General features: G+C 50.7%; 6 protein-coding genes across 6 annotated transcripts; 3 read left to right on the top strand and 3 right to left on the bottom strand.

Annotated features, from left to right (window-relative positions):
• Positions 1–815: 815 nt before the first annotated feature.
• On the top strand, positions 816–2,321 carry N0V96_005134 (uncharacterized protein; the record flags this gene model as incomplete). The annotated part of the gene is made up of 3 exons (XM_053191299.2): positions 816–822; positions 1,066–1,738; positions 1,796–2,321. The coding sequence occupies 3 exons, from the start codon at positions 816–818 to the stop codon at positions 2,319–2,321; spliced, it is 1,206 nt and encodes a 401-aa protein (XP_053051282.2).
• Positions 2,322–4,154: 1,833 nt separating this feature from the next.
• N0V96_005133 (uncharacterized protein) lies at positions 4,155–5,163 on the top strand (the record flags this gene model as incomplete). The annotated part of the gene is made up of 2 exons (XM_053191298.1): positions 4,155–4,671; positions 4,817–5,163. 2 exons carry the CDS (start codon positions 4,155–4,157, stop codon positions 5,161–5,163), a joined length of 864 nt encoding a protein of 287 aa, XP_053051281.1.
• Positions 5,164–6,371: 1,208 nt separating this feature from the next.
• Positions 6,372–6,635, bottom strand: N0V96_005132 (uncharacterized protein; the record flags this gene model as incomplete). Its single annotated transcript, XM_053191297.2, has 1 exon — positions 6,372–6,635. One exon carries the CDS (start codon positions 6,633–6,635, stop codon positions 6,372–6,374), a length of 264 nt encoding a protein of 87 aa, XP_053051280.2.
• A 7,241-nt stretch (positions 6,636–13,876) lies between these two features.
• On the bottom strand, positions 13,877–14,711 carry N0V96_005131 (uncharacterized protein; the record flags this gene model as incomplete). Its single annotated transcript, XM_053191296.2, has 3 exons — positions 13,877–14,263; positions 14,325–14,510; positions 14,571–14,711. The coding sequence occupies 3 exons, from the start codon at positions 14,709–14,711 to the stop codon at positions 13,877–13,879; spliced, it is 714 nt and encodes a 237-aa protein (XP_053051279.2).
• Positions 14,712–21,202: 6,491 nt separating this feature from the next.
• N0V96_005130 (uncharacterized protein) lies at positions 21,203–22,594 on the bottom strand (the record flags this gene model as incomplete). The annotated part of the gene is made up of 3 exons (XM_065757313.1): positions 21,203–21,573; positions 21,852–22,492; positions 22,551–22,594. 3 exons carry the CDS (start codon positions 22,592–22,594, stop codon positions 21,203–21,205), a joined length of 1,056 nt encoding a protein of 351 aa, XP_065614082.1.
• Positions 22,595–23,364: 770 nt separating this feature from the next.
• On the top strand, positions 23,365–24,138 carry N0V96_005129 (uncharacterized protein; the record flags this gene model as incomplete). Its single annotated transcript, XM_065757312.1, has 4 exons — positions 23,365–23,455; positions 23,750–23,787; positions 23,887–23,901; positions 23,956–24,138. 4 exons carry the CDS (start codon positions 23,365–23,367, stop codon positions 24,136–24,138), a joined length of 327 nt encoding a protein of 108 aa, XP_065614081.1.
• Between the last annotated feature and the right edge of the window lie 2,327 nt (positions 24,139–26,465).

Raw genomic sequence — 26,465 nt, 5'->3', positions numbered from 1 at the left:
TTCGATCCACTCAAAAGTCATCGTCTTGACGCTTGGTTCCTGATCGCTCTTCGTTCGTCGTTGCCGAGGCGCTTTCCCATTCCGTCGCCAGTAAGTCGTACAGGACGGATATGGCGGATGGTGATCCGGAATGTCACCCGGGGGCCTGGAGCAACCCAAGAGGCGACAGTTGCGAGACGTCGTCCGCCCGTCAGTGGTCCGCTACCCCGAGCTATTTGACCTTGGTGTTCCATCCGTGCCTCGCCCCCGTCGGACTATAGAAATGTGGCTGTCACCGGCCTTGCCGGAAGCAGTGGTCCGAGTACGCTCTGTTCGCGATTCCAGCCTGGATCGTCATCTTCTCATCGAGTCTCCACCACGTGAGGGGGCTAAGAGGCGGCCGCCTCTTTGGCTTAGTGTGGCGCGCTCCTGGCTGAACTATCGCATGCGGCACATCATGTTGTTGAAAGGAGGTCAACTCGGGAACTGCGAAGGATGAAGTCGCCTACCCTTAAATGTCGCTGGCAAAGCCAGCGATGAGTGCCCCCTTTTGTGGTTTGTTGTTTTGTTGTGGACGGTGGCTAGAGAAGAAGAAAAAACGTGACAAACGGCCTTGTGATACCAATGCTCCTTCTTTAAGAAGCAGATATCCCCATTGATACGATCCAGGGCCCTAGGAAGGTTTTCTCGAACTTTATTTGTCGACAAAACGGTCTCACCTCGGATATCATGAGGTTTCCACTGTCTTTTGCCTTTTTGGTAGCTGCGCTACTAGTTGTTACGGCCGCAGCTCAGAAAGTCAATAGCATCACGGATGCTGTAGCCCAGCTACCTACATGCGCGGTACGGTTTCTCTTGTCTCTAAGTTCGGTCCGCCCACCTCTAACTTTGCTCTAGGTTACCTGTATTCTATCGGCTGTCAAGGACTCACCGTGCGGGTTGACGAACACGACGTGTATCTGCAACGATGCGAAGTTCGAGTCGGATACGGAGACTTGTATAGTTGGAGCATGTAGTATCAAAGACACACTTCGTCAGTCATGCCTTTCTGCTTCATTCTGAGTGGCATATGCTAATAGCCTTCAGATGCCAAAGCTGTGTTCGAAACCACTTGCGATAAGCCTGTCCGAGATCACAGCGCGGAATATGTCCGACTTACGTGGGTCCTGCTGGGGCTCACCACCTTCGTGGTTGCAGCCCGCTTGATTTACAAATATTTCTCGTCAGCACAGCTCGGGCTCGATGACATGTTCACCTTTCTCGCCTACCTGGCCGTTCTTCCATCGTTTATCATCAACCTCGTTGGAATTCTCCCCGCCGGCCTCGGCAAAGATATATGGACCCTCACACCACATCAGATTGAGAGCTTCGGTTATTGGTTCTACATCCTAGAGCCAATGTACTTCGTACAGATGGGCCTTGTCAAAATGGCGATTCTATGCTTTTACATGCGCATTTTCGACCGCGCTGGACTTGGAAAACTACTCTGGGGCACAGCTGCCTTCAATGCTGTCAACACCTTCGTGTTCCTCATGGTTGGCATTTTCCAATGTACACCTATCCACTACTACTGGACGAGGTGGGACGGCGAGCAACAAGGCACCTGCATCAACATCAATGCAGTTCCGTGGGCGAACGCTATTATCAGCATCTTACTAGACTTGTGGATGCTGTATCTTCCTTTGTCGCGAATCCGAACTCTCAATCTACACTGGTGGAAGAAACTAGCCGTCACACTTATGTTCTGTGTCGGTACCTTGTAAGTTCTTACTGAATTCATGGCTGACAGCGTAGACGTTGTGCTAACATCGCCAAGCGTAACTATAGTCAGTATTTTGAGACTTCAGTCGCTTGTACGGTTCGCGAGTTCATTGAACCCTACATGGGATCAATTCGATATTGCATTCTGGACATGCCTCGAGGTTCCTACCGGCATCATCTGTTGTTGTCTCCCGGCCATCCGTCTCATTCTCATCAAGGCCTTTCCCAAACTCTTTGGAATGCTCACCAAGCGCTACGACACACAAAAGTATGCGGAATCCCCGTCGAGCGCTGCGGATGGGAGCCGAAGCACGAACCGCATGTCTCGTCCTCTCGGCGACTCTTCGACCACGGAGCTGCAATCAGCCCTGCGAGGCGGCAAAGGCATCGTTTGCACCAAGCAATTCGCGCTGGAGACACACGATACATCGAGTCTCTACGCGATGCAAGATCTCGAGTCCGGGAGTGCCAAGAATAGCCTTTCACAAAGCCACCGATCAACGTCGATCTCGCACACTTCAAGCGGTGTCTCGGATTACGGCGCGCCTGGACGGAAACAGTCTGGTCCCTCCGAACACTAAGCAAAACTTAGCATCGGTCTTTGAATAGGGAACGGTACCCGGAAAAGCATAGAATCTAGACGACTGGAATTGATGGTTAGCGGCACTTCAAGAAGCGCGCAAGACTTTTTATTGCATATTCTACCTTGTCTTTTTCCAGATAGAGACAATGCGCAGGCGTTAGGAGTCATTTCGGACTATTTATTTTCATGATTTAATACCCAGTCATACATGTACCATATCGAAATCCACGGGAAAATAAGAGAAGAGCGCTCCATGAGAAGATGACAATCAGCGAATGAGAAGACCGTCATATGACGTTTTGGAGTGAAAGTCCGGAGATGTAAACTCGCAAACACTGTATCTCCGGGCATAGCAGAGAACAAGGAAAAATTAAACATTTGAAATATCCTGGCCACTCTAACCGTTCTTGAATTTGGCTGGGCATTATTTGTGGTGATGCAAACAGCTTACAGCTTACAGCTTACAGCTTACAGCTTACAGCTTACAGCTTACAGCTTACAGCTTACAGCTTACAGCTTACAGCTTACTTCCCCCCTGCTTTGTTCGTACTTAACGATGTCATGACAGCCATCCATTCAATCACAAACATCCCTCAAGGGCTTCTGGACTCTAGTAGCTCGGATTTCCCGTCGCAAGTCATGTTTCTACTTATACGAATACGAACGCGAACATCCGGGTAGGTTGCTGGCGCTATGGGCCTACTTCACATGCCGCTACTTGGAAGCTACGCATATCCGGGGTTCTGGATCTGATGCCTTTGATCTCAATCCCAAATTGCGAGCTTGATCACACCTACTACCTACCTGGTACCCAAAGAAAAACTTGAGCTGCCATTCCCATTTGCGGTTTGAAACGCTGTAAGAACCACGGAAAGCGCGTTGATTGCATCCTTCCTCTTTTCATATCTTAGAGCGGGAGAGGCAGGCGCAGGTCAGGCAGGCGCAAGTCAGGTAGTGGCTCCTTCCTGCGACTGACATGCAAAGGAAGCCCTGCCCTTCTGGAAACCTGTACATAGCAGTCTGAGAAACTTCTGTCATATTCTAAGGTACCGTGAATTGCTTCTCTCACTTGGCCTTCTCCAATGAACCATCACTCCAAGTACCTTCCATGATTGATGCGTATTATACCCTCCCAAAGCAATACGCATGATGTCGGCTCCATCCATCCAGGCATTCTATCAAAGGGAGGTTCCCACTACGCTCCAGGATGCTTCGAGAGATAGGATGGGATTTTCGCGAGTCGATGGCTTCACACAAGCAGAAGTCGAGTCTGGACACAATCCCCTTGGCCGAATCTGGAACCCATCAGAAGAGTACTTGGGGGTGCAAATTGGACAAATTGAACCAGGCCCGAGTCGGATACGTTTCACCGGCCGCGTCGTCAACTACACACCGGCTCTTCTCGACGCCAAGAACAACTACAGCCGTCCGGCACATCAGCTGATTGTCGTTGATGGAACTGGTGCAATAGCAGTATTTACGACCTCCTCTTCTCGCATGCAATTCCTTCAAGAAGAAACATGCTGATTACTTTACATAGGTTAAGGTAGTTCCAATCGGAATTCCAGCATCACTTCTTGTGATAGGACAGCTCGTCACCATATGGGCTACTTGGGTAGGATCCACAGGAGGTTCACATTATGCCAGCATTCCATATGTGACCACATGGACGCCCATCAATCCTACGGACGTTGGAACAAAGCAGTTCATTCAGTTTCTTCCGGGCACTGTTGGAAATCAACAACTCTACAGAACGCCTTTGGAATGCGACCGAGGCAAACATGAACTCAAACCGCTTCCAGGCTTGATGACTCTCTGTCAATACCTCAAAATGGGACACGAAACTTCAGGGGCTCGGATTATTGTCTGCGTCAAGAGCATTGGATCTCGGAAACGTGTGAAGTCGCAAGACAGATTGAGAGAGTGGGAACTTCTCGACATCACTGTTTGGGACGACACCGCCAGCTGCGTATTGACTCTTTGGGAAGACAAAGCCCACTCCGCCAGGTTTTGGAAGCCCAACGAGACCATGCTACTCTTTACCAGTCCGAAGTTTGTACCCCCTTCCGACAACAAATCAGCAACCTTGAGCGCCAGTATCGGTCTTGATCACAATACCTTGATTGAGGTCGATCCGGACTTCCAGGATGCCAACTGGCTTCGAGAGTGGGTGAAGAAGAGAGTCAAGAAGGAGAGTGTCTATGTGCCGTTCCCCAAAGACATATGGAATGCAGAAGAAGCTGTCCATGGGCCAGTCCGGGCGCTCTTTACCCTGGCCGAGGTGGATGACTTCGCTCGCGCCGACCCGGCCAGTGACTTCACCGGCAAGTTGAACCTTATCATACTCGGTATAGACCTTCTGGGTCTTCATCGCAGAAAGATGCTTTGCTGTATAGAGTGGTGAGAATGAACCCTTCCTCTTTGAGTCAAGTCTACTCGTAGAAATGGAGGAGGGCAAAACAGCTGACGGATGTGCCTCCTCTAGTTGTGGAGTTCCCCTATATGCAAACCAAACGTCCGCGACTTGCAAGAACTGCTTGCAGGAGAAGTCTCTCGTTCTTAACCCTCGAATCATGGGTATCCTGGCAGACGAAACAGGTTGCGTTGCACAGGGGAAGCTTGTCTGGAGTGACCAGGCCTGGAGCGAGCTCTTCTTCCCCGCCTTCGAGTCGAGTGACACGGCGAACGCGGAGCCGGAGGTAGCGGGCGAGGCGAAGATACTTCAGTCTTCGCCCCGTCCTGTCGCTTCGTGGGAAGAGCTTACCTTGAAGGATGCCAGTGGACTCCGAATCTTGGAGGAGCAAATGCTGTACGCTCGTTTTACTTTGACATTCGGCTAGTCCCCGTTTGTCGAACGGCTGTGTGTGCTTGGAGTTGAGTGGTGAAGGGTCCGTATTTTCCAAGAGTGGCTCAAAAGCGGGGGTTGCAGTTCTGTTTCGTCATGGTGTTGGTTGTGTAAAGGGGTGCTCAGCTAGCGATGAGGGGCTAGGACGAGGAACTCAGAAGACATAGCCCGCGTGTTCAGAGGGATGTAGAGGAAGGCAGATACGGCAAGGATTTCGCTCTCAGATGGCGCGTATGATGGCAAGCGATGTACATGGTGGCTTGCCAACTGTTGCCTGCTCCTATCACACTGAAATGAAATTGTTCTAGCACGTGTGTGTTATGTGGAAGTGACGGCGTATTGATGCTTTGCTCAGGCTGATGTGATCATGCTCTGTGCTAGGAGGACGTCGCTGCCCAGCAGCTTGGATTGGTCCCAAGTTGCTGGGTGCGTTGAGAAGATTCACGTTTCGATGACCTTTGTTGCTCAAAAGCTCTGAACAATTGGCTTCTGAACCCAGTGATTCCTGACATTCGTTCGTGAGTTGGTGGCTTTCTGTCCGGCGTACGTGTACGGTAAGTAAGGGATCGCTGTAGGTTTTGGGCTACGTCCGTGATTCACGTTGACCTGTCCGCAAATGTGCTTGTTACATTCCCGTGAGCGGTCGTGAGAAGCTATGATGGGAATTTCGAAGCCAGAAGACTGGCGGCCAATCTACCCTCAACAGCGTCACGAAGTAACGGCATCACTTCTTTCGGATGAAGTGTGTCGTAATATCACAGGCACGTGAATCGTCACGAGCAGATATGGCAAATGGATTGGTACAAGGCATGGATCTATTACTTAGACCATTGGCCGTTTGATTTGTGATAATACAAGGGCGATTCTTTCGTCGCCAGGTCATAATAAGTTCGTGATGCATACTGTCATCCGCCACCGAGGCAGTCAATCTTCTGAGCGGAGATCCCCCTAGATCCCCATTCTGTTCCTCGAAATACAAAGCCATATGTCGCCGAATCCGTTTCGAAAAGAGAGATAATTGAAGCAAATAACAGAATGTCCTCCCATGCATATTGTAATGTGTGTTTGTGTTGTAGTGTTTGTTGTTAACATGGTTCGTAGGACGAACAAGAGAAAAGCCGTAAAGTGAACATTGACTGCCTTGCCGGATAGCGGATATGAGAGTGATTGCACCCGAGTAAGAGACATCACGCAGTCGTATAATTAGTGCTTGGTGATCTTCTCATCACCGTAGGCGGAAGAGCGACCACTCTCAGAGGACTCAGTCTTGGTGAGGTCCTCGCCATCTTCCTCGGAGGGGCCGTGTATGGACTCCTCAAAGACGGGCTCGGGTTCGTTGACGTCGAACTTGGTCTTGAAGGCGCCGATGTTATCAGCGAAGCCACTGCTGTTGGTGCGGCGGCGAGCGTTGGTGAAGCGGAAGTCCTCATCAATAACTTCCTCGCCAGCGTTGCCCCTATGAGACATGAGAGTCAGCAATTGGAACATGTTCAGTCAAGCTGACGTGCATTGGCAGGAAACGGCAGAGCTTTGAAGTTGCCAAGAAGGGCGTGTGTAAGTGGGGTAGAGAGGGTCCAAACTTACCAATTGCTTCTACCGCCTCCATTCTTCTTCACCTTCTTGGGATCAACGCCCTCGTGGCCGTGCTTCGCAAAGTAGCGAGGCAAGTGCTCTTGGGGAGAAGCAGTTCCGTCGGCCAAGCCGGCGTGGTCGCGGTCGTTGTACTTGTGAGATCGAGTCACTAACACGAGTATATTAGTCGAAGATGCCAAATGTCATGCTGCTGCGAGAACTGGGACGAAGACACAAAGATTCAAGAGTTGAACGCTGTCTCTCAAGGGGATTGTTGTTCAATTCGAACATGGACCAGCGTAAAGGCAAGTGATGATGAAGAAGAGCATCACAGAAAGGGTGGTGATGCGGGGGAAGTGCCAGCTACACAGTGTTGGGAGGGGGAAGGGGTACTTACTCTTGATGGAATTGGTATTGTTGAAGAGTGGTAGTAAGCGTACAAAGTGCTTGAAAGTGTTCAAGAAGAGCGATGTGAGATTTGGGAGGGCTGTTGTTGGTTGAGGTTGGTCAAAATTGGTCGTCGTTGATGAGTTGATTCGATGGGTTGAGAAACAGCTTGATGGGTTGTTGTGATGTGAGGATGATGGAGGGGAGGAGGGGAAGATATGTAGATGAGGAGAGCTACTCAGGATGCTTTTAAAGAACGAATGCTCGAGAAGAATGGCAGCCTATCACATCACGCGATCATCAGATAGCTTGCCCAATGGGGTGGCATGGCAAGGGGGGAAGTAGCGAGCAGGTCCGGAACGGCTGGGGGTTCCTTTGGGTAAGTTGGATCGCGTGACTTGATGCAACGGACGGAGGGGCTGCTGCAAGGGAAGCACATCAGGACAGCAGGAGCAATCTGGACGAGGAAAGGCAGGCCCAAGGGGAACTGGGTGCCACTGGGGGCACTGGGACACTGGACGGGGACCGGCCGGCATGGACTGGGAGTGGCCGGGAGTGGAGATGGACGTGGACTGACGCCAGACCAAACCTTCATTATGCCACCTTTTTGTTGTCCTTCGCTCGCGGCATTGAGGAATTGGAGACTAGGGAAGCTGTTGTCTTTGCTGGCCGGCCGGTCCCCAACATCACATAGCTCCACGCTTCACGTACCTTTTCTTTGCTATTCTATCCCTAACCCCTCCCTCTCATCCAGCTGCTTGGGGTTCTTGGTACCTAGGGCTTCAGTTGCTCGATCATCCAACATTGACCACTTTCCTTCTAGGACAACTGTTTCCAATTGTTCCTTCCTCAAAGAAATCTCGTTCCTTCTTCTGACAGATGTCCAGCCATGACTGATTGACCACGGGAGCACAGTGACGCAAAGGGGCCCACTCGGATCCGGGGTCTCAGGTACGAGCCCGCAGCTGGGACGGGTGGCCAGATTGCGGGGTAGTGGATACCTCAGTACCAACCGCCGCTAACCCGGTACATCGTCCAAGCCACTGCGCCCCAGCGCCCACCCAAGTACCGGAGCAGCACGAGACCAGTACCTACGAACCCTTGCCATCGAGCCATTTCAGGGCCGCAACTGATCCAAAACTGCCCATCGTCAGTCTCGTCTCACCCCCGTTGGTTCCTTTTTTGTCTCTCCATCAGTCGTCGTTATTGTCGCCATCGTTTGCTCAACCGCTTCATTTTCGTTTGTTTACATACATTCCTGCAAGGTAACGCCGCAAAGGCCTCAATTGTGCCATTCTGCTGCTTGGTTCCGAGGTCGGGGGGCCCAAGCTGGCACGTGTGGCTGAGGCAACTTCTTTCGTGCTTCGTTTGGGCCAATGTGGTAGCTTCACTATTCTGGCCTGAGCATGGCGCCTTACAACGACTCCATCACGGCAAGCTGCATCAACGGGGCACATGATCATGCTCATGCTCGGTGACTGCCGTCTCCCTTGCGTTTTCCACTTTCCAGGCTCCACGTCTCCTTACTACCCTTTGATTTGTTACCTAACGCATACTGCCTAACGGAGACCTCTTGAAGCTCCAGGAGAAACTGCTCAGCTTCCAGCTCAATGGGGAATGGGGATCCCCAATGCGTACTCCAAACCGTCAGCTGCCACAAACTCGCTTCCGTACCTTGGACCCCCAAGCCTCAAGGAATCCCGTCCCAACAAGCCTGAGATGCCGCTGCATCTCGCGGAGAATTGGCCGTATGACCTGGAATTCCGCGTTTCAATCTCGGTCCCCGAAACCCCTGGACCGGCCAAGCTTGTCAGGTCCGAGTCAATTGACCAATGGCCCCCACCCGGCTCACGCGGAGAGCTTTCTAGAGCTATCTCGAACCCAACTTCGCCTCCCCCGATCTCGCAATACATCCCATGCTGAAGCCTGCTTCGACTGCTCAATCGCCTTCCAACTTCAGACAAGATTGGATTCACGGCTTCGATTCGGAGCTTGGATCGGAGAGTTCACGAGCAGTAAGGAGATCCTCTCTTTCTCGGCCCTGTCCATAAACAGCTTGCACGTACACAACTCGTTAGCCCCCCCTGACTCGCACGAATCGGTTCCCCGCCGTCTGTGCACTTGGCAACACTCCTCTGATCTACCCTGCAGCTGGTTGTCTCGACGGCGTGCTTGACGTGTCTCCCATCTACCTGCCGCATTCCCATCAAGGCTGTCATCCCATTCGTCAGTTGGCAAACCGGCCGATGGGGGCCGGGTCCATCTTCTTACGATCTCCGGCTCCGTTTGCCAGGCTTTACTACGTCTCGGCCCTATTGACTTTATCTGGTCCGGATCTACTGTCGTATCTATCTGAAGCTTTATCTTCTGCGGGCCAGATAATGCTATCAGTGTGTGTGGATTATATGGCCATACCGACGATTGCGGAATGAATGTTTCCAACATTCTACCCATAGAGTCACGAAGGCAGAATTGGCAGGTAAGTGGCAGGCGATTTCGGAGTGCTCATCAGCCCCAACTGCCTCATTTACAGCGGGGTTCGGTTACTATCGATGGAGCTCGACGCAAGCGGCCACGCCTCAGCGTCCCCACGGGTCCCGTGACAATTGTGCCGTGATTGTTCCACTTCTACCCTCGCATCGAACAGTCTCGACCTGGTATCACTGAAGATTGTGTGAGTCAAGTCTGTTATCACGACAACTTGCCGTGAGGCCTCAAACTTTCTCTGTACAGCAAAGAAACCTGATCGGCGTCGTCGTGATTGAGTCATCGAATCTTCGCCAACGTTCCACGTCACAACTGTCGACTCAGGACTTCGCCCTCTACTTGCGGGAGCTCATCCTCACGCACTCCCAACCCGCCAATCTAGCAGCATCATTCCCCTCATCACGAATTGCTCGTCGCACTGTCGTGACAACGTCGTGATGTAGAACTTTGTAGATATGTTGCAATTTATTCGCTCGCAGAGACGTCGCTCGGGCTTGGCCACATAATCGGGTCAATTTTGCAACGATGACTCTTGCATGCCTTGCCAATCCGAAGATAGCATCCGAGGCCTTGAAGACACGTTACCTTTGACCTTCTGCAAAGGGATACTCTGATATGATCACCCGTCACTTGCCTTGATATTTTGCTGTACCCCCAGATCAGCCGACTCAAGGCCAGGCGAGGTCTAGGCAACTCGCCTTGAAATCTACCTCACCACGCTCGTCCTTCTCCTGGTTCCAACCCCGACAGCTAAGATTCAAATCACCAGTTTGGGCTTCGAGAGTTACCGCCTAAGTGGACCCAACATTAGGTTGAGAGATGATTGTCACGTCTGGTGGTCCAATGGCTCCTGAAGATTGATCTGATGAGACTCGCCTCATCCTACAAATGAGCTGAGCGTTGATTCATCTCACTATAGTTATCAAGATATCATCATTTGCCTCAATTAAGGAAAGATAGGTTTACCCTATTAGTCCTGTAGCCTAAGTTGTCTTCTGTCAAGACTACGGCAATCTTTGCTTCCTTGATACTGTGGACTTATCAGGAGAAATACGTTGTCACGCACCCCTGTCCACTAAAGGATCATTACACATTTTGAGAGCAAGAAAATGATCGTTCCGATGCGAGCTTATCTGGTTCATTTCTGGCAGACTTCAATGTCCTTTTCCCGCAGCTGGTCACAGTATATTCACTGAGGTGTGAGCTCAAGCTAAGCTTGAGACTTGGAGGAAGATAGCCGTAGCTGTACGTCGCAAGCTAGTGCCAGTGGCCTCTCGAGTCCTTGGCCTTGTTCGGTCAAAGTGGACAAAGCGTATAACATATTTCTACAAGCTCGAAGCCTTACATGGCTATAGGTTCAACAGACGAAGGCATTTCCTTCGGTGATTTGATATGAGATGATGTTGCGCCAGTCAGTGGCCGGATGCGTTATGACGAGAACTTGCAGTATTCCCGTGGCAGGTATGAGTCTCTTTCCACCACGGCGCTATTTACTACTTGGTCAAGATCACCGCTTCACGCTGCGATTACGTTTAAAGAAATACAGTACCCATCCCACCACCTTGGAGATACCTGATAATGACAAGCGTGGATAGGAAGGTTGGATTTAGCGAACGAGGGGTTTTGACAATAATGAATGATACAGGCTTGATAGACAGCGCCAGAATTCATTGCTAGACCATATGACAAGATACGTCAATGACGACGAAGACATGCTCTTGGATATCAAGCGGATGATGATGACATACTATTCCAAAACAGCATTGATTCATTCGGCTTTCCTACAAATCATGTAAAGACATCATCAACGACTGTCATCACGATGACGGCGATAGGGATCTTTCGACCCGGCACATTAGATGTCAGCGTGACAAAGAGTCGTCAAGTCAGGTTCGGAGTTCCCGAGACATCGAGATAGCTCAAGGCCAGTGAGGAGCAACGTAACATCCCGTGCTCCAAATTACTTACCTATCATACTATATGAGAGTGAATCAATCAATACTCATACTTTTGCAGAGATATACAGCAATCCGATGAGTCTGCCACCACTGACGTCGGCACATCAGCCGAATGGCATTGGCTGCCAACGCGGCATGTAAGTCTTCTTGTCAGTAGAAGCAAAAGATTGATTACTTATCAAACACTGTCTGTACTATAACGAGTTCTGAGTCTAGTTTGAGTCAACAACGTGTCGGCAGCTTCCGAAGATCAACACCTTCATACACAACAACGAGCCCAAAAGAACCTATACCCCTGTCACAGGAAGTTTTGAAGAGCCAGAACTACCATTCATCCCATGTTGAGATCCAAGCACGGCCATTAAAACGCCACTCTATATAATTGATGACCGTTCGTGTAAGATGTCAACGTAAGCCGCACACAAAAACCCAAAATTCTGGAGTCCACAAAGCTGCTATCTCGGATCATTTCAAACAATTCGCCACGAGCTGAACAACCACGAGTTCACGGCGCTTCGCGCACATACCCAAGGATAAACGCAGAAGCCCAAGATAACAGCAGATCTAGCCGCGTCCTGTTCACAGCCACACACGTTTCAACGCAGGCGCGCTCCTTAAACTTGCTCAAGCTTCAGGTTCATCAAGAAAAGCTTCACTGTTTACGCATGAAAGGGGAGGCTTAGATATCTCCAGGTTACATGTACGAACGTCCCAAACAGAGCTGGTCTTCAAAGCTTAACATGATGAAGGAAATAGCATCAACCAGGAGGGCTAGGTAACGGAACCGGCTCTGGGGAGCCAGTAATATTTGCTTGCTCATCAACATAACTTTGGACCCCCAAAGAGGAACAAGGCTAAAAATGTCGTTGTCGTCGAACAGGGTGCTGACGTGAGTCGATGATGAGTAACATCCTGCTTTGAAAGATCTCCCTCCTCCATCCACACACGGGTTTAACAGGGCTGAGGCCAGGTGTATGCATATGCAAACCAACGGCTTGCACCACCGGCAAGGTGAGGGTATAGACAAGGGGACCAACAAGCCTTTCCCCTTCTCCTTTAGCTTTACTGCTTTTTTATTATTTTCTGACTTGCCGGCCGTTCTTGCTCAACGGTTGACGGATTTGATCCCGGTGAGCCAATGAAAGAAGCCCCCAAAAGCTTGGGCGGTTCAAACCTCCGCCCGGAGCTGGGTTCTTCCCACGAGGATGTCGGCAAAGCCACGCACACCACACACACCTTGAGCCGTCCTCTCCAAACTCGGACCCAGGTAAAGGGAAATCACCTGGTATCTGCTCAACCATCTAACCCATTCCAGAACTGCATGTATGTATCTCACCTAGAAAGCTCACTTCCGTCCTGCATTGAGGGATTGATCTGCATCCCACCCTCTCTCTCGGATGGCTGTACCTTAGCAAGGTGATATTTATAAACGCAAAACCCCCATCTTCCAGCTGAACAAGGTTATCGAGAACTCGGCAGAGACCGAACCCACGCCCGTGGTCCTCTCCGCCACCTCTCCCTCGGCCATGCAGACCGAGAGGTTCTCTCTAGACCGAGGAAGAAAGCCCCAAGGAGGGAAGGAAAAATAAGGTGTCTGACCGAGAAACTTCATAGACCGGGGGAATCTTGTACGATTCTATCGTCATTGAGTTGCGGGGTTGCCTATACTAGACCCAAACTCTGAGAATCCCACAACAAGGTAATTTGGAAATGCGCAGTTTTGGAAAGGATGGGAATCTCACGTGTCATTTCATATTCTGCTCTCGACTAAACTTCCCTAAAGTTTGTTTTTCCCATTGCCCTCATCCGAGCCTCCCCTCTTCTTGAACGAGTGTGTAAAAGACTAATTGTGCGCATCGTGACATTCGAATGCGGGGAAAGACTACCTCTCGGAATGGTCTCCCATCGTCATCATCATCAAGAGGACTGTGAACCAGACTCCGATATTCCCAAGAAACGCCAGGTGAATCAGAACACAAGCAGAATGAAGTCCGATGCCTGCCTGCCCATGTTTGCCATCTAATAATAGAGCCAGAAATCTCAAGCACGCCGGGACCCGAAACAAGTAACAAGCAACCAGAGAAGAAAAAACCTGATGAGAAAAGAGTGTGATGGAAAGAAAAATCAGGCGAACCTCCACATTTGTCAAGCCAGTCGGTCGTATTCCATCCGTATGTTTTTGACAGTCATGTCATTCGATTGCGCGTCCATATTTTGAGCATCCGATCTTTTGTTCCTTTCTCGAAAAGGAGTGGGATATTTTCGCGGCCCCTTGTTTTTGCGTTCTCCTTGCCGCTCACTCAATTACCCATTATCCGACCCCTCTCTCGAGGCAGCTTTCCCACTCTTTAGAGGGTGTAAGTCTGCATATCCTGAAACATGAACATGTTGTCCGCGAATTCCATTGCGTTGGGGTGTGACGACATGCCCATGTGGGCGGTGGCCGTCGGGTCGAAAGTCATTGCCGGCGCGGCTGGGTGTCGCGGCATGTGTTGATGTTGCTGTTGTTGTGCCGCCCTCGCTTGCGCTCCCCCGAATCTTGAGGAACTCGGCGTGGAGGGCAGAGTAGGCTTGGCTGAGGGAATCGTTCTTCAGCTTCTGGTCCGAGAGCATGACCTCGAGATCCTTTATGCGTTGATCTTTGCGCTCGCGGTACGCTCTTTGGGAGGCTCTGTTTTGTGCTCGGCGACGCTGTTGAATATTTGGGTTAGTCCACTGTTACAACTGACTTGACGTCAGGTCTGAAACTTACAGAGAGCACCGAAGGAGGCGCATTCTTGTAACGATTTTCACGCTTTCTCTTAGCTGGGACCTTGATTGTTCCAGCTTTGTCGTCCATGGTAGGCTGAGGTGATGCTGTATCGCGGGAGGAGCTCATTGGGCTGGGATAAATGCCTTGGTCGGTGCCATTGAAGTCGTTTACAAAGGTCATGTCAAACTATGACACGCATTGGTCAATTTAAAATCTTTTTCTTTTGCGAATGAGGCGCCAACTCACGGTTGAGATAATTGGGCTTGTGGACTCGGATGAGCTGGCAGTGTCCAGGTACTGCTCTGTTTCGTCATAGACGTACGGTGCTTCCATATCCAAGAAGGCGTCCATGTCGTCGTACATGTTGAGTGGCAGTGAGTGGTCCATGTGTAATGATTGGGTGGCAGTGGGGCGAGGCATGGAAAGTTATATGGTGTATGCGTTGGAAAACAGGTCGATTAGATGTCGTCTCGTGGTCCAAGAGCTGTGAAGTCTGGGCGGAGAATGGGATGATATATACGTGGAAGTGAATGGACAACGCGTCGTCTGGAAAGGTGTGTCTAGAAGGTGATGTGTAATGCGAACTAAGCTACACTATGATGCTTTGCAACCGGGCTGGGAGGAAATATATACGGCGCGACGCATACAAGAAGAGACGCAGCAGACAAAGCTAGGCCTCGGACAGGGTGCCGGTATGTCAAGAATCGGGGAAACTAGTTAGTAGGGCAGAAGCCACATGCACATATGTGAAAGCAGTATCCTCTGGTTCGTAAGTGGGTAGGTAAGCAACATTTGGACAGACATTGTCAGGACCACAACGTACATACCGGCAACGCAACAGTCCAATGGAGCCCAGGGTCGTCGATGGGACCCCAGATAGCGCACCAGCTCGTGGGCTGCTTAGACGCATAGAAGTCCCTCTCGCACCCTCCCTGTTCCTGGTCCCTGTTGTAGTGTTCTGGGTAGCGTAATGGAGAAGCCAAGAGCGAAAGAAGAATCGCCGCCGCCGCCGCCATTCTGGGCCTGGTCGAAGAGCTTGAACCGGGTGGAGGGGTGGTGATGGTGCGGGCAGGGATGGGAATGGAGACCGCTGCTGTCTTTTTTGCATCTGCCAAGGACCCGCTTCGAACGGGATGCGATGTTGCAAGGGGTCCCAGCAAGACGGAACCAGATTTGAACGGGTTGACGGGGCAGGACGGGAGACGGTGCGCAAAGACGGAGGTGAGGGGTCGAGTAAGCCGATGCGGTGCCGTTTAGCTTTGGCCCTGCCGCCGTTGCATGATGCTGAGCCTTCTCGACCACGACGCTGTGTGTAGGCCAGTTGGGATAGCTCTGCGTCTTCAGGTTCTCATTCTGACGAGTCGAAAATTCAGACGACAGGTTTACGAAAGCATCGCCGCAGCCAGATCTAGCCTCTTCGTCTGGTCTGTTAGATTCTTCATGATCCTAGCCTAGGGGAGAAGAAAATTAGAAAACTTGGAAAGGCAAACGTCTTTGGCCTCGCCTCTTCGGTCTCCTCTTCGGTGAAGACGACGCCAAACTTATCTTGGACTCGCTCCTTCGCTGCCCAAAATTCATGCTAGCTGCGAGTCAACAGCAACAATGCATTGTCAACGGTTTTGAGAGTCTTTTCTATAAGCCTATCCATGGCTTACTGAGTCGACCAATCCATCCGGCATGCAAAAGGTGTTAGTGACTGACGCTGGAACCACGAAAGCAGTCTCTGAATTCGTCGACGTCGCCCAAGACTGAGGAGGCAGGGGAGGGGTGTGTGGCAAGTCGGTGGGCTGCTGCCGAGCGTAGGAATCACAATCCCGCCTTTTGAGATCCGTTTCCCAGCAGCAAAGCTTTATTTTGGATAGACTTCTTGTTCTAAAGGGCGGAGCCCAATTTGGAACTGAGCTGTGGGGGGGCAGCACAGTAAGGGTGTATGCATAACGCGGCAGCAGCTTGGTGCATGCCGTTCTGTCGCCGTTCTCCGGGGGATCTCGAAGATGAGATGCCCAGTGCGTCAAACACCCTTATTGGGTCGCCTTCTGGGGCGAAGAACAGGACGATATACTCCGAGATTGGATGGAGCGTTGTGATGTCTGTTGATGACATGTAAAGTTGCTTGACGGTGGTAGCTGTTACACGCTTCGACTTGCCCTGTTGCCCATGCCAAAGGTCCTTCTGGGCGTTCGTCTCAGTCGCAACCGGCGCAGGCTCGGAGCTGCGGTCTCTTGTCGGCTTCCAGCAAGAAGAAGTGCCCAAGCAATATGACGAAAGTGATGACTACGTCGCACAGGCTTCGCGTGCTTCCGAATCCCACGAACTTGGGTAAGAGTTGCCAATGCTACTCAACCCCAAAAGAAGCTGTCTGCCTTTGCTGTTCTTTCCGTATGTATTTCGTTACGGACCACACCTGCAACTAATGGTATGCAGGATAGTGGCACATTCACCGCGTGAGTGCAGCTTTGGCAGGGGGTCGTTGCCTTGCCAGGCTTGCCCGGTTCCAGGACCAAAGCTAAGGTGCTCCGCAGTGCCAACAATAGAAGCCTCCACGAGTCTTGCTTGCGAAAAAACGGGCACCTTACGTCAAAACTGGTGTGACGGGTCTGTCAGCTGTCAATGGTGGTTGGACGTCTTCTGGATAGACTTTAACTCGGTCGTCGGCCGGAGCTAGGGCGAGGCAGCTAGACATCCTACACTAGGACTTAAGAGATGCTGGTGGGATCCTGTACGCACTTCCCAACCTAATTTCCGCCAGAATGGCCAATCCCTCCCGTCGCTCTTGATAGACGGCATAGTTTACCGATATGTATCGAGGAACCTTGCGTCGGTTTTGCGATGCTCTGCTTTGGTCTATGGCGCATTCAGCTAGCCGGGATGGGGAGTGGTGTGGAACAATATGCGAGAAAAGGAGAGAAAGAGGGAGGGGGAGTAACATGGGATTTGTCGTCTTCTCCAATTTTCCCCAAATCTTGTGATGGTGGACTCTCAATCTGGGGTGGGATGTCGCGGACAAGTATCCGATGAGAGATGGTGTTGGTCTAGGCCGTGGGGTCTGATTCTGCAACATTGGCATAGTGGAACACATGGGAACTTTGTGTCTTCTCGTCCGCCCATGTCTAGTGAACTTCGCAAAGACCGACGGTTGAATACCTTATTGCTCCTTGCTCTTGCAGGATCCGTACATTGCACGGATCTTCATCTGATAAGCGGTGGCCCTGCCAGTCTGTCAAATGTCTTTCGCCCCCACCACAGCCACGACTCAAACATTTGAGGCTTGGATATTTTGCATTGTATCTAGTAAGCGATTAACCTCATTGAAAAGAAGAGAAACGTTGCCTCATTCCTGGAAGGACCCATTGACCAAATTGCGAGGAAAGTAGGATACTGAGAATGAGTAAAGAGCTTGTCCATTGGCGTTCAACGGGACAACATGAGTGTGATGTGACCTTTGTAGTGGAGTTCCGCCGCACTAGCGGCTGTCATTTTCTGGTTGCAACGTTTTGCCGGCTTTCCCTACCAAGACAACTTCCTTTGGACCTGATGCGCCGTTTCGAATTGCTCATCACCGTTATCATAGCCTCGGTATTCTGTTCTGCGAGTCGGAAGTAAGAGGCTTGAGTGAGTCGGCAAACGCCGCGTCCATCTTTTTGCTGCAATATGGACTGATCTGCCGCTTCTCGCAAGCCGTGAGGTGACCTCGTGGTGTCGATCTCATCGTTGTCACCTCCAAATAACCTTAAGGTGAGGCGCCCGAAGATCAGCATTCCTGTTCCTCCCCGGATCCGAATCCTATCGCTCGCAGCCCGTGCTCCCGGGTGGAACTCCACAACGGAACTCCCGAAAACGGTCTCTTATGCTTCGCCTTTGGTTGAAGTCCGCTTCCCAACCGGAAATAGCAGGCCATTGTGACGATTATGGCAGCGGGAGGATGCCAATAGTTTGCCGCTCGTCGCATGATTTCTGCGAGATTTGAAGGGTCAGTTTCGCCGCGGGCCGTTCGCTATTCTCGAGATCAGGCAGCCATATATTGTCCCTGTTGAAGTCTTCTCGACCCCATTCTCCGCTTCCGAGTTCAGCGGAAGGGCGGGGTTCTGATGCATGGCTGTATTATTCTTGGTGTATTTTCGAACCCTAGACTTCCACGACTGTACGAACATGCCAATCACATGCCCAGCTTTGTTTTGCCATGTTGCAGCCGTTAGCGTTACCCGCGGCCCCATGTCCCTTGGAACCATACTTACGGGGATTCAGGCGTTGTCAGGGCGTTCGAAGGGTAGTAGCCCCCATAATGCGAAGGAGACTGGCTTGAGAATTCAGGGTCTCTGTTGCCTTAGTATTGGTGAGTGACGACAGTCGTAGACTGGTTTGTCTGGTCTCGAGAAAGGGCAGAGTAATCCATGCTCGAGAAGATGAGACTCAATCCTTAGAGCTGGATTGATGACGGACGGATGAGGCTATAGCTCGGCAGAGTCAAGTCTATTTTAAAAGCTGCCGGCCCACCTTTCGCGACAGAGCTAAGTAAATTACGGACAGCTGAGCGAAGATTCACGAACGCAGGCCTCGGTATACAATTGCCGCAGCACTCTGCTACAGACCCCGGGCGAGAAGCAGAACGATAGAGTCGAATGAGATACCAAGGTCTCGTCCGTCGATATATCCATGGCGGTGCCTCTTAACTCGGCGTTCGCCCGCAACATGTGAGTTGGTGTTTCCAATGCGACGGGGGAATACTAGCTTAGCGGAATTCCGTGAGAAACTTTGGGTCCAATCTCCGTCAATTCTTTGATGGGTAGGTGTAGGCGCGCTGTCGGCTGTAGCAAAAGAAAATTCTCTGGAAAAAACAAAGGCCAGTTCCCTTCATTGTATTTCTGCTAATAAAGTGATTGCTTGCCCAGGCAAGAGCTAGACAAGATGGTGCCATCAATTGTTACCACGGAGGGAAATACTCGGTTGACTTGATGAAAGATGTTCTGTCCCTGAGATTCGCGGAGCATGAGAGGCAGACATATCTTCTTGTCCAGGTACATAAGCCTTCGCTCTTCATGGCGTGCATAAGCCAGGTGTCACGAAAGGCCAGGGAAGGAGGGTAAGAAAAACATGAGCTTGAGATATGGCAGAATGTATTTCATCCACAAAGATAAGGGCTGCTTCTCAAGATCATGGTTTGACGGATGCCGGCATGCTATCCCGAAATGCCGCAAGCTGCAAAGGGCTGTCACACTTTGTGCCGGCGGCCACATGGTCATTGAGCTGTGCCTGCCCTGGAAAGTGAGGACCATGAAATGACGGAGAAACTCGCAAAGTTCTGCAAGGCTCTGTCCTTGAGGCCATGGTTCGTTGTTGGCGACCGTATGTTGTTTTTTGTTGTATCTGAAGGTCAGAACTGGCAGTCGCAATGACCACACCAGCAGAATCATAGGTGGAAATCGCTTCTCGAAGACGAACCGACCTATGCTGTCTTCAGATGATCTCAAAACATTAGGCCTGTACGGAGTACATGTTATGGTCGATTGCGCGCCTTACGCTGCCAGTATCCTGAGTATCGATGAAAAAATGCGAACGGTCTTGATTTACCAGAGCTCAAGTTCTGAATGTTCGGTGCTCTTCAAAATTCCGAGGATGCAATGCGACGTTAAACAGTTGACATGATGTGGGATTCCCGCATCTTTGCTGCATGGTATAGCAGCATGAACGGTGGCTTAACGAGCACCGTTTTGCGTCGAGACTTTGAAGTTTGACGATTTGTCTCGGGGTCTGCTGGGGCAAGCCACATGGTGGTTTCCCACTATAGATTAGGCAGAAGGAATCTTTGCAAGTTAGTGTCAGATTCCGCTCTGCGGCGCTCAGGCTGTTGAACCGCTGGTAGGTGGCTGGCAGCGTTTTCTTCGTCCACGAAGACCGTCTCTCAGCCCAACTATTTTCCGAAAAGGGTAATTTTTATTTGCCCCAGTACTGGAGTTGCTTGGATGAACATGCAGGGGGCACTGGACCCATCGAACTGCACCCGCCCACCCGCCTTTACGCTAAGCCGTTGTCATTCGCCCATACGATTGGTGAGAGCACATTTCGGTCCCATGCAGGTTTCTGGGTATGGCCCCAATCTCGACGATGAGGTCTCTCGGACCATCAGAATCATGGCCTTAGGGCTTGGGAGTATGTAACCGTTCATAGCAGTTCTGTGTTTGATCAAAAAGTCGTCTTACATCATAAGAGAGACCGACTGTGTGAGACTATGTGAGACTTTGGCGGCTGCGTTTCAAGTGCTCATTCAACGGCTTGAATCAAATTCTGTTGTTTGCACTTTCGTCGCTATTGGTGTAATGGAACTGCCAATACCGAAGCGAGCTTGGATGGATCCGTTGCTGGCTTCCAAGCAACTCGCTCCGTTTGCCATCTTTCTAGATGGGCGGTGGCTCTAACAATTATGACAGTCGGGACTTCCTGCACCGGATGCAATGATGCTGCTGAATCCGACCTAGTCGTGGTCCAGTGGCCCCTGGCTACCATCGTGGTATTTCTCCGTCCTCATATGCGCCCCAGTCAAGAATCCTTTGGTACGGCGTAGGAAGGCACAAAGGCCCCATCGTCTACCTATTTTCGGTTCACATCTGCGGACCCATGCTAATCGATTTGAAAAAGGTCCATGTCGTAGAAGGATGCAGCAGAAGCGGCTTCGGGACTCTGTTGGCCAAGTCCTAGCCCTATGCAGGGTCTTTGCGGGCGCGAGGGGACCATCACTCTCGTCTTTTTAATATGTTCATATGCTCGCCGACATGGGATCCTGATGCCCTGTTTTGCCCCGGCAATACCTCAAGCGAGGCGAGAAAGACATCCCCGGGGCGATTCAGCAGTCTGAATGGCCGTATCTCCATCATATGATCATCCTAGAGTTTTTGAAGTCCCGCTTCGGCCTGAGAGATGCCAGGACCGAAGCCAATCTTCCTGCTCATGTCGATTGCCTGCTGAAAACGCTTTCTTGCGTCCTCCTTCTTTCCCAGTAGGGCAGCGATGTCACCCATGTTTGTTAATGCTACGGCGCAAGCTTCATCACACTCTTCAGTTCGGTCTTCTCCCTTGACATCCTTTGAATGTGAGTAGGCATTGCTAGCCCAGTTCTTCGCAGCCTCCAAGAGCCCGGCTCGGTCTGTCGGCATGTCGGGACTGACTATTGCGTCGGAAGTGGCAGGCGCGTTGGGAATGGCGTCCAGCGGAGTCTGGAGGGGATGCTGAGCAAACGCTGCGGCCAGATTGTTCACTAGACAGTGTGTCAGTATGACCTATAAAACATACTTGAACTTTAAGCCCAGGGGCCTGAGAACATACTGATAGTTACTCGGTGACAAGGGCTAGCACAAAGTCGTAATGCCTGGAATAAGAGAGGTACTGCCAGATGAAACTGGGATTTAACCTCGTAGTGCTGGGCGAGGGCTATTCAACTATGTCAGCAACTTGAAAGCGGATACGATATAGGGGGCTTCATGGGAGACCAACACTCCATGGCACCGCCAATTTCTTCTGGGCTCATCCAAGAACCTTCATCCTTCTTGATACCTTCCTTGTGGCGTCGTTTTGACTCTGTCAGTGCCGTTTCGACGGCCCACGTCAGTCGGGCCAGAGAGTTTTCTGGCTCCATCACATGCTCGTCCGAGTAAAGGGCACCAAGCTTGGTGCTAGTTCCGACGGCTTTGGCTAGAAGGCGAGTGCGCTTATGCCACAGGTTTTCGACAGCCTTCTCCTCGCCATTCTCCGGAACTGCGAGTCGTTGATTTTCCGACGTAGGCTTCGCAGCAGGCGGCTTTCCTGACTTGTCTACTGTTCCATCTGCAATGGAGTTCTCCATCCATTCCACCCACTTGAGGCAGTCTCTGAGCACAGAATCCAAAACGGTAATGGCTCCTTGGTAGTTTTCGATCTTTTCGAGCCATGCCGCGGTCTGAATCCTAATGCCCAAAACATCATCCGAGAACGGGTCTAGCTGGAGCTCATTGCACTGCTCCAGTGCTTGCTTGTAGTATTTCCTCGCGAGGTTCGGATCGGGGCTGATATTTGTGTAATAAAGAGCTCGACGAAGAGACTTGGCGACGGGCTTGGGATACTTGGTGAACTGACGGGCCATGAAGTAGTCGAAGTACAACTTGATGATGTAGATGGAAACACCTGCCAAGCCAGCAAGACTAAGAACTTCGGATTAGCTACTTAACCTAGTAACAGCGACGGCTTTAGATATCTCACATTGCTAGTGCTAGCACAAGCTCTTCTGGACTTTCTCTGAACATCCTCTTGATGCCTCTCGGCGTCAGGGAAGTTAAAAGCGAGCGAAAGGATATTGCCCTCAAAAGCTGACTTGCGGAAGGTGGCGGCGGTGGCGGCGGCGGAGGAGGAGAGACATTGTTCTTTTTAGAGCCATTATACGAAGGGTTTGAAGTGCTCTGGTGTCTCAATTGGGTATATCTGCACACATTTGCGGCATTCCGAGGTGTGCTTGCTCCTAAAGCTGCTGCGGACGTTCCGGGCGACCTTGCGATCTGGCGAAGCACCAGGCCATTGATTGCGCGACATGCCGCAATGCGCGACACGGCCATCGTCGTCATCAATTGAGAAGGAGATGCAGTATCGATTGCCTGAGCTCGGTTAAGCTGTGCGGTATGGGCCAATCTCGTGGGTCGGAGCGTGGTGGTTGATTGTAATCGGGCGGCTGTCAAGTGACGTATCGATCAAAAATCAATGAGAGTTTCGCCTGCATTGTTCGGCAGGTCTGGAGCTCTTGCTCTGGTGGGTCCATACTGATCAATGCGCAGCCAATTAGACGAAGGCAGTTACTCCGAGGCTCAGCCAGCAATGTCGCAAGTGTCCCCCCACCTTGATCGTGGGGAAGAGCTCCGGCCTCAGAGGGGCAAATACCGAGCTTCTCTCTCCCCGCCATCATCTACTTTGTGTGTAAGAACTCGACGTCTTCCTAACCATCGCACTCCATATTCAACATCAAATTGCTAGCTCAATAGCGCAAAGCTTCAAAATAGCTCAAAACACAGCAAAGATCAGCAAAATGTCTGGAAAATTTGAGCCCAAGAACCCCGTCACCCTGGCCCCTCCTAAGGATGACCCCATCACCCTCGAGGAGTTGGCTAAGGCCGATGGTAAGTCGAGTTTTGCCTTTCTTTTTCCACTATGAGACTCCCTGGCAGTATTTTCCTATCGCAATCGCCTTGAGGGACCGTGTTCGTTGTTAAAGCGAGCGGGGCTCAGGATCTCGCTCGCATATCTTGCACCACTCGTAGTTCATGAACCCATGTTTGCGAACGATGAACGGATTGCTACTTTGGGCCTTCTTTCATCAAGCGGTCTCGAACGTGGCTAGATGTATTTGGCCTCACATGCGACTGTCTTGTCATCATATAGAATCCACGCCACCAATCCTAACAATATCACAGGCTCAGACCCCAATGGAAAGACATACGTTGCGATCAAGGTAATGAAACACGCCGGCCTTTTACTTTTAGGGATTTCTCATGTTTGATAATACAGGGAATCGTATACGATGTAACGGGTAACAAGGCATACCAAGCAGGAGGATCCTACAACGGTAAGGAAATCACCCATCGCAATCCAGAGGCTATCATGATTGACAATCCTTCAGTTTTTGCTGGGAAGGACGCCTCTCGCGCTCTCGGGAAGACTTCAACAAAGGCTGAGGATGTCAGCGCCGACTGGCAGGATCTTCCTGACAAGGAGAAAGGGTGTTCTCAACGACTGGATCACCTTCTTCTCCAAGCGCTACAACATTGTTGGCCGCGTCGCCGGCGCTACCAACTTTGAGTGAAGGTTACTAAAAGCTCGGTTTTGAAGCTCGAGTGAAGGTTGTGGGAGAAGTGGGAGGCCACGGATATCCGTCATTTGGGCGTGAGACGTTACCATGAGCGAGTGTAAACGTAAACCATAGACTGAATACCTTGCGCGAATGACCCTACGCCGAGAAATGAGAAGAGGGGGCATCTTAGGTGACTCTTGTTACTCTCATGTTGGGTAGCTCTATACAATCAGTGATTTCTAACTCATCTACAGCTGAAAATATATTCCAATGTCACCATGAGTTCGAGCCTTCATCGCAAATTACAAGGCTTCGATGTAAAGCTGCCTTATACTCAAGGAAGTGTGCGATGAAAATTCCCAATCCATCCATACACATGTGTTGGAATGAGTACTGCATACGTCGTTCATATGCGATGCCACTGTACTTGCACGACGTCGCGACACAGTCCCGGGCGTAAGTAGTTACCCCTCTATCGACGATCGGTGTAAGTTCGCCCAATCGCTCACGATAAATACTTACGTCAACTTGAGAGACAGCCATATTTCGGGCACCATTTTATATTGAATACGAGGACCATGTGGGTGAGCAGAGAATTCCCAAAGAATCAAGTCGTTAAACAAATGACAAATGACGTGTCCTGGAGTCACTGCAGGCTCCCAGCCATTAACATCATCTTGCGTTTCAGCTCTTGATCCCCTTTCCCGTGACTTGAATTGCAGAGAAGTGACCGCGTTAATAGTATCCCAAGGTCCGATTCATAGGAGCAGCTTAATCTCTGTTGTACCGTTGTACGACATACCTTGCAGAAGTACTTGTTCGTCGTGCTTACACCCTCAACTTGAGCCCGACAGCGTATGGTACCGTACCTGAGAACGGGTTGTTCCAAAGCGATTCATGATGAAAATTATGTTCTTTCACGACATGGAGTATGCTTCTCTCACATCTTGATGAGACGTAGAATGGACGGCGCAAGCCCTGAGACTGGATGAGCTAGTTGAGAAGGTGTCGAAGTACGGGACTCTACACTCTAGCAAACGACCTTTTAGAACTGATTTGATTCTTTCTGGCCTGAAAAGTAGCCAGTAACGCAGTTTGGCGGGTTATCGTTACGAAGTACAAACCTTATGGGACCTCAGTCTTCAGCGAAATGTGTAGATTGACAGCCTCTATAATAGGCAAAGCTTCTTCTCTTCGTTTCAGAGTCCAATCCGAGGTCATGAATACTGTCAACCAATGTGCCTACTCTTGAAAGATAGATGTGTAACGAATGCTTGCAGGATCACACGGGAGTGATTCTTGGTATCTTACCCTAGGCACTCCGGACTCAGACACTCCAGAAACATCAGACTAATGCCAATCCTCAAGTCACTCCGTGTTAACATCTTAACATGCATAAGCCCGCGTAAGATTTAGGTCGTTCCTACAAATATCTAGATTCATGTAACACAGCCTCTCAGGCTACTCATCATCCTGCTAAAACAGGGAAACGCTGTCATCCTACCAACTTCTTGTAAGAAATGAGAAAAGAGGACAACTACACTGAGCGTGACAACCAGATACTTTTCATTTTACCATCTTCCCCACAAATCAATTAAACCTAACATTCTGCGCGGAACTGAAACCCTTGCGGTCTCTACCTGTTAAAACATCTTCGAAAATCACAGTTTCTTTATAAACAGTCTGGCGTACATATGAAGGCACCGTCTCCACGATTTTCGCACTTAACCCAAGAAACACACTCCTTGCCACAGTCCACTGATGCACACGGGTACTGTCAAAAAATTGGAAGTGACTGGACTGACTTAATGACGACGCTGTTGCTGGCCGCCAATAAACTCTTGCTGGCGGTGCTGTCCGGCGGCGAAATGCGGGTGCCCCTGATCCTGCCAGGCCAAGATGCAATTATCGCAGGGGACGCTCTGCTGCCACGAGTTGCGAAGAACCTTGACGCCGAAGCATTGGTGGCCGGGATCGTTGCGGGCAAAGTGGCAATATGACTTGAGCCGTAGAACGGAATGGTTGCAGGTAAAGAGGAACTCCTCCCAATCGCACATCTTGAGACGGGGGTTTTCGGTGGGCAAGTGTTTTGCACTCGTTATTGTTCCAAACAAGCTTTTAAGAGCAGCTGAGATCTTTGTAAGCTCCCTGAAAACGTTGTGGTTACAAGGGATCGTTCACATACGCACAGTTTGGCCGTCCAGGTCCGTTTGGAGGGATGTCCTACGGCTGAGACTATTCGAATACAGCCTGATCTTCTGGAGGCGTAAAGGTTTGAGAAGCGAGGCCCAAGTAGTCTCGATCTGAACGAAGTCGACGATATAAGTGAAAGTAAATCT

Source organism: Colletotrichum fioriniae (genome assembly GCF_027942845.1).
Source record: "Colletotrichum fioriniae strain IMI 355084 chromosome Unknown scaffold_5, whole genome shotgun sequence".
In the NCBI taxonomy this organism is placed as follows: Eukaryota; Fungi; Ascomycota; class Sordariomycetes; order Glomerellales; family Glomerellaceae; genus Colletotrichum; species Colletotrichum fioriniae.
The sequence above is the reverse complement of the archived record's forward strand: the minus strand, read 5'-3'. Positions and strand labels throughout refer to the sequence as shown.